This window comes from Panthera tigris, chromosome F2 (genome assembly GCF_018350195.1).
Source record: "Panthera tigris isolate Pti1 chromosome F2, P.tigris_Pti1_mat1.1, whole genome shotgun sequence".
Lineage (NCBI taxonomy): Eukaryota > Metazoa > Chordata > Mammalia > Carnivora > Felidae > Panthera > Panthera tigris.
In genome coordinates this window covers 1,420,023-1,434,530 of record NC_056676.1, presented here as the reverse complement: position 1 = coordinate 1,434,530, position 14,508 = coordinate 1,420,023, and the positions used below count along the sequence as shown (strand labels likewise).

The following is a 14,508-nucleotide window of genomic DNA, read 5'->3' as shown; positions in this document are numbered from 1 at the left end:
TGGTCTATATATACAATGGAGTATTACTCAGCAATCAAAAAGAAGGAAATCTTGCCATTTGCAACTATGTGGATGGAACTGGAGGGTATTATGCTAAGTGAAATTAGTCAGAGAAAGACAAAAATCATATGACTTCACTCAGATGAGGACTTTAAGAGACAAAACAGATGAACATAAGGGAAGGGAAACAAAAATAATATAAAAACAGGGAGGGGGACAAAACAGATGAGATTCATAAATATGGAAACAAATTGAGGATTACTGGAGGGGTTGTGGGAGGGGGGATGGGCTAAATGGGTAAGGGGCATTAAGGAATCATTGTTGCACTATATGCTAACTAATTTGGATGTAAATTTTTAAAAATAAAAAAGAAATTAAAAAAAAAGAAATTCCCTAAACAATATCCTTCTGTATGTTCAAAATGTTTTATAATCCTGCTTCTATCACATCTCTTAATATTATTTATCATAGAAATACTTAAGTATGCACACTATAATTTCTAGAATAACCACTGAAAAAACAAAAATAGAATGAAAAATTTTGAGAACCGTTTCAAAAGCAGAAAAGAAACAAAAACCACATGGAAAATGAGAAACCACAAAATAAAATGATTTATTAAACCTAAACATATCAATATTATATTAAATGTAAAGGGACTAAATAGTCCCAATAAATTACAAAGACTGACAGACTGACAGGAAGGACTCTCAGAACCCAGCTTTTAGGTGGCATGCATCAGGTAGGGAGATTTGTAAGTGACCAGCGGATTCAGAGCTGAGACTTCCAATGACCTGTCCACCTTCTTCCTGTCAGGGTCATGCTTTCTTCTAGCACATCCAGCAGGGAAGCACTTGCTGTTGTGGGGCCTAGCTGTGGGTCTGCATACTAGACTGAGTTGGGGGCTAGAGGGCTAGTTCTGTGTGTCCGGGGTTCAATTTGTTACCAGAGGGAATTACAAATGTGAAACAGACGAAATATGGAATAAATCCTACTGTGATGGAATAGTGTGTTGGTATAAACTCATAGTTTTTAATAGATGATAGGTAAGGCAGGTATATAAATAGATAAATAGGAAGGAAAGAGGGAGGGAGGCTAGGTATACACACATGATACATTGGGTAAAATTAAAAAAAAAAAAAGACAGTACATAAAAGAATATTTTTAAGATGTTAATTACTACTAGTGAGGAAAAGGAATACAGGAATAGGATGAGAAGGAGCACACAAGAAGTTAAGGATATTGATAACATTCTATTTCCTAAGATGGATGATGTTCATTTTATTATTATTGTGTTATTACACTTCCTAACATGTATTTTGCATGTGAGTGTACTCTCAACATGGCATATCAATAGCCTGGATTTAGAAGTCTTAACATGAGCCCTAACAACCTAATCATAATGGAAATTCAGCCTTCTAACTTCCAGGTAGAGCATGTCATTTTGGTTTATTTGCTTTAAACACACAACAATGCTCAACCATGACTACTTGTTCTAATACAGACACACTTGTTCCTCAAAGCCTCCCCTTCATGAATATTCATTTTTTTAATCTCACCAAATGTACCTTAACCTTAAAGAAAAATAACAAAGAGAATGTTATCTTTTTACCAAATAAGGATTCAACTTAAATATGACTACTGAAGCAATTAATAAACCCTGAGAGAACTGTTGTCATCACATCTATCTAGGCTGGTACATAAAGGTTTTTTAAGGACAGATTGATTTATAAGAGAAAAACAAGATATATTTCTTTTAGACTTCCAAGTAAACAAAGGTCTGTTTTATATTTTAACTTTCTTCTGACTATATATTATTTTATAAAAATAAAATGACTATTTTAACTTACCATTCCACTGGAATTATTAATTCCATTCATATTAATTTTGGTTACAAATCTAACTGATGGAGGAGCTTCTGGGTATTTAGGTCCACATTCTACTTTCAGGCTATATATTCTGTTTTCATAATTTGTCTGGAAGGCAAAAATAATAATATTCAACTGCTAATAAAGAGGAAAAGTACAATATTAATGTGTTTGATATTACTTTATGATCAATAATTTATATTTTTGTACATTCACATTTATGTGATAAGCTAACCAGCTATAGATTTCACTTACCCAAACCGATCCACAACTTCCTTTCCCTTAAGTAAGAGCTATTCCCAAGTGGAGGTCAGACCTGGGATATTAAACTACTGTAATTTAAAACGTATGCAACAATCTTGTATATATATTACTAATTATTTCAACACTTTGAAAAGAAACACCTGTATAAAAGTCAACCAAGGTTAACCACACACATCCATTAACACGCTCAGCAGTTTGGATGTGTACAGTAAGGACTAACGTCATGGAGATCGCAAGGAAATCATCCAGTCTGTGGTACTCAATCTGGATGAACATTAACCTATCTACAAGACTTACATTAACAAATAAGAATAATAGGGCCGCCTGGGTGGCTCAGTTGCTTAAGCGTCCAACTCTGGTTTCGGCTCAGGTCATGATCTCACAGTTTGTGGGTTTGAGGCCCACGTCAGGCCCCATGCTGCCAGAGCAGAACCTGCTTGGAATTCTCTCTCTCTCTCCTTCTCTCTCTGTCCCTCCCTGCTCACTCTGTTTCTCTCAAAATCAAAAAAATAAACATTAATAAATAAATAACAAAAATAATAGTAATAGCCCCCAACAAACTCTATAATGTTAAATATACTCAACGTATATGGGAACAACCAGAACTCTCACACTTTACTGGGAGTAGAGGATGGTATAACCATTTAGGAAACAAACTGGCATTTTCTTATAAAGATAAATAAGTGTGTACCTACCTACCCTATGATGTAACAATTCCATTCCTAGACATTTTATCCAAAAAAATGGAAACAAGCATGTTCACAAAAGACTTTTAAAAGACTGTTCATAGCAGTTTTATTTCAAATAGCCACAAAGTAGATAAAATCCAAATACCATGAACACAGTGATAAATACATTATGGTACAAATCCATACAGTAAAATACTACTCAGTAACATAAATATTAAGAACCATAAATAAAAAGAACCACTACCACTACTGTGTGGAACAACACAACTAAATCTCTGAGACATCGTGCTGAGTCGAAATAAGCAGACCAGTAAATACACACACTGCATGATTCCACTTACACGAAATTCTACCACATGCAAAACTGCTCCAGGCTGGGTGGGGGTGAGAAAGGGCACACGTGACTGAACTGTTCTATATCTAGACAGAAGCATAGGCAACAAGGTGTATTTGTGGAAACTCGTGGTGAGATTTGTGCATTTCATTATATGTAAATTATACCCAACTTTTTAAAATTAAATTTAAAAACTCTAAACCAGCCTTTTAGAGTAAACATCATCTTAACTTTGGACCAAGGTCTAATTTTATCACTCCAATTAAAAAAAACAAAAACAAAAAAAAACAGCCACATCTTTCTGTCATCCAATCAATTGCAAAATACAAAAAGGGGAAAAAAAGGAATATTTACAAAATATGTACTATAGTCAGGTACCTTCCTATTGTCTAATTATTAAGTCATTTAATTCTCCAAACTAAATGGGCAAAGCAGATCCATTTACATATAAGGAAAACTTGGAAAAGTTACTAAATCTCTAATGCTAAAAAAGTATTGCTTCAGAAAATTTAAAACACAAACATATATGGAAAAACAAAATTGCTGATTATATAAATCCAAACAAAGTACTAGAATAACATTTAAAAAATCAGGGATGTTAATAATGCATTAAAAAAATTAAAAACCCCTAACCAAGTAACAGTATGGTAAGGCAAAATTTTCCCATTATGCTGGTTAGATGTGGATACCTGAAGCTGGGGACAAACTGCTCTAAATATGGCACCTCCTAAAGAGAAAACAACTAAGGGGAGACAGTAACTCCTGCAGGTTTTATTACAAGGCAACTGAATGAGTGCACAAGTACTCACCCTCACTGGGTCTCAGTGAAGGAGGAAGTCGGGAGATGGTGACAGAAGGCAGAAAAATCATTGGCTGGCCGGAAAGATGCTGTGCCTTTGTAAGGTGCTCCCCTCTTGCCCCTTCCTGACTTCCAAAGGAAGTAAGAAGAGGCTCCAACACCACTACCCTGAGAAAGGGGAAGGCCCAGGGCGCCTGGGTGGCTCAGTTGGTTAAGTGCCTGACTTCAGCTCAGGTCATGATCTTGAGGTTTGTAAGTCTGAGCCTTGCATGGGGCTCTGTGCTGAGAGCCCAGAGCAGGGAGCGTGCTTCGGATTCTGTGTTTCCCTCTCTCTCTGTACCTCCCCTGCTTATAGTGTCTCTGTCTCTCTCTCTCTCTCTCTCTCTCTCTCAAAAACAAAGTCCAAAAAATTAAAAAAAAAAAAAAAAAAAAAGAAAAGAAAAGAAAAGAAAGGAAGGAAGGAAAGGAAGGAAGGAAGAGAGGGAAGAGAGGGAAGGCGGGAGGGAGGGAGGGAGGGGAAGGCCCAATGACCAGCCGTCCAGCATGTCCAGTGGCCCAATGGCAGCATTGTGTCTACACAGCTCTTTTGAGCAAACCAAACCCACCCCCGCAAGCTAGAGCAGGCTTCACTATGCACTGGACACAGCCTGGACACAGAGGGGCTTCCTGCAGTTCGGTGACACCAGGAAAGGCAGCTAGTCTGCATGTGAGATCAACTGGGAGCTGCTCTTCCATATTCGGGACCTATGCTCCAGGCCGGTCCACAAAATCAGAGGAACTCACACACAAGCTCTAAAACATTCCTAAAGTTTAAAGTCCGTTGGAGGTAGTGGCTGGAGAAAAACTAAATCTAAATAATTTCAAGCTTATACTCTAGTATAAATAAATATACTAGGTATCTAGTAAATAAATATACTAAATACAGTAAATATCTAGTATATGTAAATATAAATTTATACTCTAGTATACTCAAGTTCAGACTGTCAAATCTTCAAACTATTCATTAAGAATGTTGTTCATAAATTAGGGGGCGCCTGGGTGGCTCAGTTGGTTAAGCATCTGACTCTTGGTTTTGTCTCAGGTCATGATCTCACAGTTTCAAGCCCAATGTCGGGCTCCATGCTGGCAGCACAGAGCCTGCTTAGGATTCTCTCTCTCCCTCCTCCCTCACTCCCTCCCCCACTCACACTCTCTGTCTTTCCCAAAGTAAATACATAAAAACTTAATTTAAAAAAAAAAAGCTCATAAACTAAAGTCCTTTCTTTTTTAACCAAACAGACCATGTTAATAATGTTCACAAGCAGTGAAAATCAAGGTTTTCATTATAAATACCAAGTTACAAAAAAACACATCAAGAATCTTAACCATCAAGTTACATTTCCTTCCTCAAATATCTTACAGGAAAACCAAAGCAGAAGAAGGAAATCGGAGTTTGTCAGGCTAGTAGTGTGCTCAAATTCTGCAAAGAAATACCAGAAAATATAAAACATATGGTGATTCACTCTCTAAAGTTAACACTGCTGATTACTTGATCCATTTTTCTTTTGTAAAAATCAAGAGGCAATCTAAACTCCACCCAAAAGCAAAACAATTGAAATGCTCTCATCAGGTAGCCAATAGTATATAAAACCCAAGACTAAAAAAGAAAACCTTCAAACTGGTGCTCTTTGCAGAAGTCAAAAACATTATGGAATACATATTTCAAAGACTCACTGCCAGGAGTGCAGTAAATGGGATCTTTGAGTAAGGAATGCAACGTGGAAAAATATTTCCCAGTCTGGAAAAGATTTTGAGTAAAAATAAAACTTCTTAAGCTTGAGAAAGACCTAAATAAAATGAAACACAATGGGTCTGTTGCCAACAATGCTAGAAAATATACAAAAATCATAGACTTTTCTCTGTATTTTATAAATGAAAAAATTGAGGCCTATAGTATATACAAGACAAGTCACATGTCAAGAGGGCAAACAGCAGTGTGCACTCAACACGAACCAATTTAGAAACCCTTGGTTACACCTTGGTTACACACATAGCGAGCGGGTTAGTAACATGTTATGTCAAAATATACTGTTTGCTCTTCCCAAGTAACCCCTCCATTTCCTCACCTTTTCTCCTCTCTATCTGGAATGTTCTCCATCCCCATCACCACCTTCTGAAATCCTACCAGTCAGTCCTTTAAGGCTCATTCCAAAGGCAACTTCCTCCACTGTTCAGCCTTCCTCAATTATTCCAGCTAGAAGAAACATATTCTAAAGTCCCGTAGTGAACTTTCTCTGCCATATTTAGAATCTGTCATTTGTAATTATTTTTTCTTCTCTACTCAACTGCAAACACCTTGACGGCAATGACTGTATCAATATTTTCCCCCCAGTCCTCCACAAAATCAAGCATTATACCTACCCTACACGCAGGAAGCATCTCGATAAATGTATACAAAATGAATTAAAAGGGAGGAATTGTTTCAGTTAAAAGTGATAATTACTTTAATATCAATATTAAATAAAATGCTTACTCTAAAATGACAATAATAGTAATAGAAAAAAATATAATTTATAGCACTGACCCTTGGTGGCCCAATAATCATGCCTGTCCACCTTGTAAGAGTCATATCTTCATCATCTTCAAGGCCCCAGCTAACCGTACCATCGCCTACTCCTTTTTGTCCTTCTTCAAGTTCTTCCAACAAGCGAAAATTACGAGGAACTTTAACTCCTATACAAAAGAATGTAAATGTAAAAAGCCCATAATTACAAGAGTTGCATATATTCAAATTGAGCTTTTTCCAGTTTAAACTTTACAAATTATTTCCCAAAATGTCAAATTCCCTTTAAGCATTCTCCCCCAGAAAACGCTCAATCTAAAACCACCCAAAATGAAAACCCTAAAGAAAACACCGTAACAAATATTAGCTGCAGCATAGAACATGTAGATGAATTCCTAACAAATCAATGTTATCCTGGCATAAATCAGTCATAAGGAAATCATTATAAAATGAATATTTTCCATAACTGAGATTTCTGTTCCAAGCCTAGAACACTTCATCAAGTAAATAGGCAGGACCAGAAAGTTCAAATTCATTAACATGTCCTCTCTAATGCTTTTTAAAGAACAGAATTATGTTCCATCTTTAAAAAAGCACTAGAGGGCACAATTTTTTTCAACAATGCTGAAGCAGCCCCATCCATGGCCCCCAGTCTCCTTTCTTGTCCTCATCCCTAACTAGAGGGTCTTACCTCTCCCCATGTCAGCATGGGGCGTCATCATCCCTTGGGGAGCTCCTTGATTTGAGAATAACTCTCCTTATGGATATAGCAGTTTCCTAGGACCCGCCCTTCACCTCTGGGCCCAACCCAGCAAATTTTACACGATCCACTAGCCCTTCTCATACCTCCCCCTCTTGAGACTTCATCACCCCTACTTTATTTCTAAAATCTTAACACAGAAGTTTGCCTCTCTGCCCAGAACCTAGCATTTCACAGTTCTCACTCCTTCATCCTCAACAGACCTGGTCTTTGCCACCATTGTGACTTCCAACCCCTGGAATCCAACCATGATTCTTCCAACTGACCACAACCTTTCTTACAATTACTGGTCTCACGTCTCCAAAGAACGGACCTTGTGGTCTTTCATGTTCTCAAAAGCATCTAGATTGAAACATCCCCCAGCCCCACCACACAAGTCTTGAAAAAATTAGGTAAATGCCCTCAGAAGCCTCTCTTTGGCTCTAGAGCTTGTGCACATGTGGCCGTGCACTCTCTCTCTCATGCATGCACACACACGATTATGATTTTTTTTGGGGGGGGGGGGATGACATCTCTTCTAAAGTGGCCATCATTTTGTATAACTTCTCTCTTGGTGAAACCAAAACATCTTTCACTTATTAATTGACAGTAACCCTTCTGGACATGTAACGAAAAAGCAATAAAAATACTGTAAATTAAAAGAACACTAGCCATTTTGTGCTTCATGAAAAAATGCTTGAAAATCTTGGGCCACAGTAATACAGAGCTTTTACAAATCACAAAAAAAAACACAAAAACAGCCATTATTACAACTACTATGATTATTAAAACCATTTGTTGAGCATATACTGTGTTCTATTTTAAATAAATCATCCCCTTTAATCCTAAAAGCACCCATTTTACAGTTGTGGAAACTGGGCTATGAAGAAGTTATGTCACACAGCTGTAAGAGGCAGATCCAGTACTGAAGTCCAGTTTTCTAGACCAAAGTCACTTTTTTTTTTTTTTTAATGAGAAGGCTTTTATTGAAATGCTTTATATAAATAAAATCTTTGGGCTCTAATTTTAGTTTAAAATATCCCTATTAGAAAGAAATTTATTTTATTTTTTTTTATTTTTTAATATATGAAATTTACTGTCAAATTGGTTTCCATACAACACCCAGTGCTCATCCCAAAAGGTGCCCTCCTCAATACCCATCACCCACCCTGCCCTCCCTCCCACCCCTCATCAACCCTCAGTTTGTTCTCAGTTTTTAACAGTCTCTTATGCTTTGGCTCTCTCCCACTCTAACCTCTTTTTTTTTTTTCCTTCCCCTCCCCCATGGGTTTCTGTTAAGTTTCTCAGGATCCACATAAGAGTGAAAACATATGGTATCTGTCTTTCTCTGTATGGCTTATTTCACTTAGCATCACACTCTCCAGTTCCATCCACGTTGCTACAAAAGGCCATATTTCATTTTTTCTCATTGCCACGTAGTATTCCATTGTGTATATAAACCACAATTTCTTTATCCATTCATCAGTTGATGGACATTTAGGCTCTTTCCACAATTTGGCTATTGTTGAGAGTGCCGCTATAAACATTGGGGTACAGGTGCCCCTATGCATCAGTACTCCTGTATCCCTTGGATAAATTCCTAGCAGTGCTATTGCTGGGTCATAGGGTAGGTCTATTTTTAATTTTCTGAGGAACCTCCACACTGCTTTCCAGGCACATGAAAAGATGTTCAACGTCGCTCCTTATCAGGGAAATACAAATCAAAACCACACTCAGATATCACCTCACGCCAGTCAGAGTAGCCAAAATGAAGAAATCAGGAGACTATAGATGCTGGAGAGGATGTGGAGAAACAGGAACCCTCTTGCACTGTTGGTGGGAATGCAAATTGGTGCAGACCAAAGTCACTTTTACATCAAGTCACACAGCAGTACAAACTACACAAGTGGCATATCCTGTCACAGATCTAGAAATCAGACTGCCCAGGTCCAGATCTGCTAACCACTTAACATGTGACTCCCAGCCCTACCTTCTCACCTGTTAAACTGAGGTAACAATAGTTCCTATCTCACAGAATCACTGTGAAAATTAAACAAGGTAATCCACCTTAAACACAATAAATGTTGACTATGATGACCATTTTAATGTTTGTATTAGATGGAATTACATAAAACTTCCATTAGCCTCCATCTATGCTATGTGAGAATAAAAGCTCTTTATTCTTTAAAAGAATATTCTATATATGAGAATATATTCTATACATTAGAATATACTTCATGAAATGATATATATACTCTATAAAAGCTCTAAAAACTGTAGGGTGGCCCCTAGAAATTTTACCCTAAGCTGTTAGTTTCTATTCACCTAACATCGGGACAGCTGCTATTTTCCTGTAGCTTATACAGTCATGACCTCCACAATGCATTGCTACTGAATTCCTTTTTAAAATAACCTTAAATCAGCTTGATTATCCTTACCATTTAAAGCCATTCCCCAAGAATTATTCTAAAAAAAATTTTTTTTGATGCTTTTATTTATTTTTGACACAGAGAGAGACAGAGCATGAGCAGGGGAGGGGCAGAGAGAGAGGGAGACACAGAATCTGAAGCAGGCTCCAGGCTCCTAGCTGGCAGTGCTTGAACTCAGGAACTGCAAGATCGTGACCTGAGCTGAAGTCGGACATTTAACCGAACTGAGCCACCCACACGCCCCTCCCCAAGAATTATTCTAAATTTGCATTGAATTCTGTTGCTGATTTACAAACAATTCAATCAAGTGACCTTTATGAGCATCCAAAACTACAAAGGGAACTAGAAAATTAAGGTTTCTTCTTATATAAGTGCCGTAAAAGGGATAAAGATAGTTACTACTAAACTTTTCACCATTTCTTTATATTGCATTTTGGGAAAATAATTGTAAGATTAATAGATAATTACTGATAGTACTAACATTTAAAAAATTATAGCAGCTAAGACGATTTTGCTTTTAAAGTATAAGACAAAAAAATACAAGATTAACACTGAGTCATATTTTCAAATTCAGGGTTAGAGTACTCTGGTTTTATTTCAACCAACCGCTAATATCTGTGAGGAATTAAAAGCCACAAGGTGGGGATGTTACTCCATGAAAATTGAAGTATGTACGTAGACTGCCCTCTGGATCTCTTGCCATATATGAGCGTTTTTCTATAGTTCTACTTGTCTTTTTCCTGTATGTCTGTGTGTGTTATTAAGTTTAAACTATTTTGTTCTGTTAGTCTTGGATCTTCATTAAAAGAAAAAAAAAAGTCACCCATAAATCCACACTTCCTAGCTGAAACTTTTAAAATGATGTTAATTTTTGGTCCAGAAGAATACCAAAGATCATCCAGTCCAAAACCTAATACTTTAGAGGAAATAAAATTATCACCAGTAAAAGTGGAGTGATAATCCTAAAGTCACTTAACTATTAATTGACAAACCAAGTCAAAAACCTCTAGGCTTCTCCACTAATCTAGTTTCTTCTTTAGTACATTTCAATGAACCTATACTCCTGGGAAATAAGACCAAAAATAATGACATTCATAACCAAAACTCTGAATGCAAACAAATGCATTCTAGAAAAATGCTTCCAGTTTTAAATGTGAAAGATATCAAATTGCACATCACTTGCCTTTAATTCCCATGATACCAAAAATAAAGGCATAAAGACTGCCAAATAAAGCCCAGAATGAATCTTGTCATGCAATGTTTATTAAGAAAAAAGATTTCCCAACTTTAACTCATACATTTTGACCTTTTTCAAGTTACAAGGAAAAAAAGGCTAAGAACTTGAATAGTAATAAATCTATCCAACCAGCCATACAAACATGAGAAACAACAGCAAAGCAAATTTACTATCAGTTTGCAATTAATCATCTAAATTAAGTAAGTTCTACCACAAAAAAAAGACAAGAGGTGGTATCGTTTTAGAGAGGGCAGTATAAATTCCAGTTCTACCTGATGGTGAGCATTCTAAGATGCACAAAAGCCCCTAAAATTCAAAAAATAATTATCGTTACCACTTTAGTGTATTTCTCTTTAGATTATCTTCCATACAAAATATATGGCTTCCATGCTTTTTTCCCCAAAATGAGCTCATGCCTCAAAGTTTTGTAACTTCCTTTTCCCCCTATCTACGAACTTATTTCTGTGGCAAACATAATCAGGTGCCATCTTAAAACGCCCCAATGAATAATATTAGTCTTGCTTGGGGGGCAGGAATAGGAAGACTTGACTAGGGGAATCATCACCTACTCAAAACTTAAAGGAGGGGTGCCTGGGTGGCTCGGTCGGTTGGGCGTCCGACTTCGGCTCAGGTCATGATCTCACCGTCCATGGGTTCAAGCCCTACATCGGGCTCTGTGCTGAAAGCTGGGAGCCCGTTGCATGCTTCAGATTCTGTCTCCCTGTCTCTCTGCCCCTCCCCCACTCAAGCTCTGTCTCTGTCTCTCTCAAAAATAAACATTACAAAAAAAAATTTTTTAATTAAAGGAAAATATCTGTAGAAATGGAATAAACGTTTTGTTTTATGTGCTTTTCAACCCTCCTCTAGCTGATCCTCACAAACACCCAGGTCCCAGGTTGGCTATGGGTCCCTTCCCCTCACCCCACTACCCAGAGGGTCTACAAGGTTAAGGAAGAGAGTGTATGGGGCGTGTGTGCTGCGGGATGTGGCCAAGGCTGCTTACGTGTCCCCTGCAGAGTCCTTGGGCATGGATTTCAACACACATGAGTGGACACACTGTTAAGATGGAACTCATGAAAAGTCCCACCTTTGATTTTAGTTCTCTGATTCTGCCCCACCCTGGGAGTTCTGAGTTCTCAACACCCAACAAGCTGACTTGATTAAAAATAACATATTTACCGAGCACCTCCCATGAGACAAACATTTGCTAAAAGCTTTACAGGCAGAAGTCCTTCATTAAATCACCTCGTAAGCCGATAGAACATCACCATTTCACTAGATGAGAAAATTAAGGCTTAAATTATTAGGTTGAACCTTATAAAATCAAAGTGCAGTTATTCAGGCATCTTTTTAACCAAAAGAAAGAGAAATCTCATAAAATTCAATCTAATTACATGGCAAGTAAGTCAGGGTTGAAGCTCTTAGCCAGTATTCTCCACTGCCTACTCATGGAACCTACTAGTCCCGAATGGAGCTCCTTTCCCTACCTCCTGCTAATCTGTCCCCAATCCATGCAAATCTAATAGGGATGAGGGACACATCTTGACCAAGTGTGTAAACAACTCTGATCAAATACATACTGTTCTGAACTCCATTAAAAGGACTCTTCCCAGGGGTGCCGGGTATCTCAACCGGGTAAGCACCCGACTCGATTTGGGCTCAGGGACTGACCTCATGGTTTGTGAGATTGAGCCCCACTTCCAGTTCTGCGCTGACAGCATGGAGCCTGCCTAGGACTGTCTCCCTCTCTCTCTGCCCCTCCTCCGCTCATGCAGGGCTGGGGCTCCTGCTCGCTCCTTCTCTCTCTCTCGCAAAATAAATACACATTACGGGAAAAAAAAATCTCTCCGTATGTCACACACTAGGCGTGCTCAAAGCAAAATACTCCTACCCAGGGAAACAACACAGCACTTTATATTTTTCAAATTACTTTCTCATACTGCCACCTATCTGAATATAAAAAAAGTCTTTTTGAGGTACGATGGGCAGCTATACCTACATTTTACAAAGACCAGAAACATAAAGTAACTTATTCAAGACCACTGCAAGCTAGTAGCTTACTCAAAACTAAAATTCAGCTTTCCCAACACAGGTACAAACTGTCACCATACACTGCATCTCAAAAGCTATAAAACTTTCTTTATTTTTATTCTTTTAAAGTGAGCCCAATGTGGGGCTTGAACTCACGACCCCGAGATCAAGAGTCACATGCTCCACCAACTGAGCCACCAGGCACCCCAGAATCCAGAAAACAAAAAACAAAGCAAGGGGTGCCTGGGTTGAGAGCATCAGTCAGTTGAATGTCTGACTCTTGGTTTTGGCTCGGATCATGATCCCAGGGGGTCGTGGGATCAAGCCCTGCATCCAGCTCAGCACTGAGTGTGGAGATACCCTCTCTCCTTCTTCCCCTCTCCCTACTTGTGCTCTCTCTCCCTTTCTAAAATTAAAAAAAAAAAAAAAAAAAAATTAAAATTAAAGCCCCATGGATTAAAAAAAAAAAACGTAGGGAGATTACAGAATATGTACAACTTAAAATAAAATACATATTTTCCAAACACGACTCGTTGTTGAAATTTGCCATAAGCAAAAATATTGTAAAGGAAGTGTTAAAATTTAAGTCCAAGAAATTTATGGTTTTGCAGTGCTTAAAATCATATATTAATAAAAACATTTATAAAAGCTCTCTGAATAATACTTCACAATTTTCCAGAAATTTAAGAGTCAGATATTTGTTGAGTTTTAACATTATCATCTATCTTAATGGGGCAAAAAATTATGAAAACACCATGTAGAGAAACACACATAAAACAGCAAAGTATCAGGAGACCTATATTCTGTCATCCATTCACTATTGTATTAATTCATGCCTTCACTCAATAATCATCTGACTGCTACCAGATGCAGTTACTATAATAGACGCTTGAAACCAGGAGACTAAAAGCTTCGTTTGCTCTCAAGAAGTTTACGAACTAGGACAGGAAGATGATTAAAGAGACAGCACAATACAATGTGAAAAATCCTCTGGAAGCATCTAGAAAGGACAACTCACCCCAAAAGAAGGGACAAGGAAAGTCTCCTAGAAGAAGAAACTCACCAGATGCACCATAAAGAACAGAAACCATCCAGGCTGAAGAATGGGTGAAAAATATGTAAGACGTCAGTGGAGAAAAATTACAAAATATAAGTAAAGAACATCAAAAACCTGAATAAATAAAGCAATCAGCCTACATGACAAACTTATTGCAAAGTTTAAGTACTCAAATTAATCTAGAGATTCTTTCTATGTAAACTGAAATTCAAATAGCATTGCTCCTGGAACTTGACAAACAGTCCTAATATTCTTCTGGCAAGAGTTTGGAGAAAATTTTTAAAGAAAAAGAAAACAGAAGCAATAATTCCCCTAGATATTAAGATTTTCTCATCAGCCAAAGAAACTAACATAATGTGAAATCAGACTAACAGACTAATGGGGAGGAGCCCCAAAACAGATACATGCACGTATGAACAGGATATATATACTCTGAAAACTACATAAGACTTATGAGAGAAATTGAAGAGGGCACAAAACAGTGGAAAAGCATTCCAGGCTCATGGGCTGAAAAAATGAACA

General features: G+C 37.6%; 1 protein-coding gene across 1 annotated transcript in view; it reads right to left on the bottom strand.

The window, feature by feature from the left end:
* The window catches only part of UBE2V2 (ubiquitin conjugating enzyme E2 V2), a 44,964-nt gene that overhangs the window by 14,510 nt on the left and 15,946 nt on the right, over positions 1-14,508 (bottom strand). Inside the window, exons 2-3 of the mRNA XM_042972663.1 lie at positions 6,515-6,663; positions 1,848-1,973 (exon numbers count right to left, since the gene is read on the bottom strand). Of these exons, the coding sequence (XP_042828597.1) occupies positions 1,848-1,973; positions 6,515-6,663 (275 nt within the window). The remainder of the gene's footprint in view (positions 1-1,847; positions 1,974-6,514; positions 6,664-14,508) is intronic.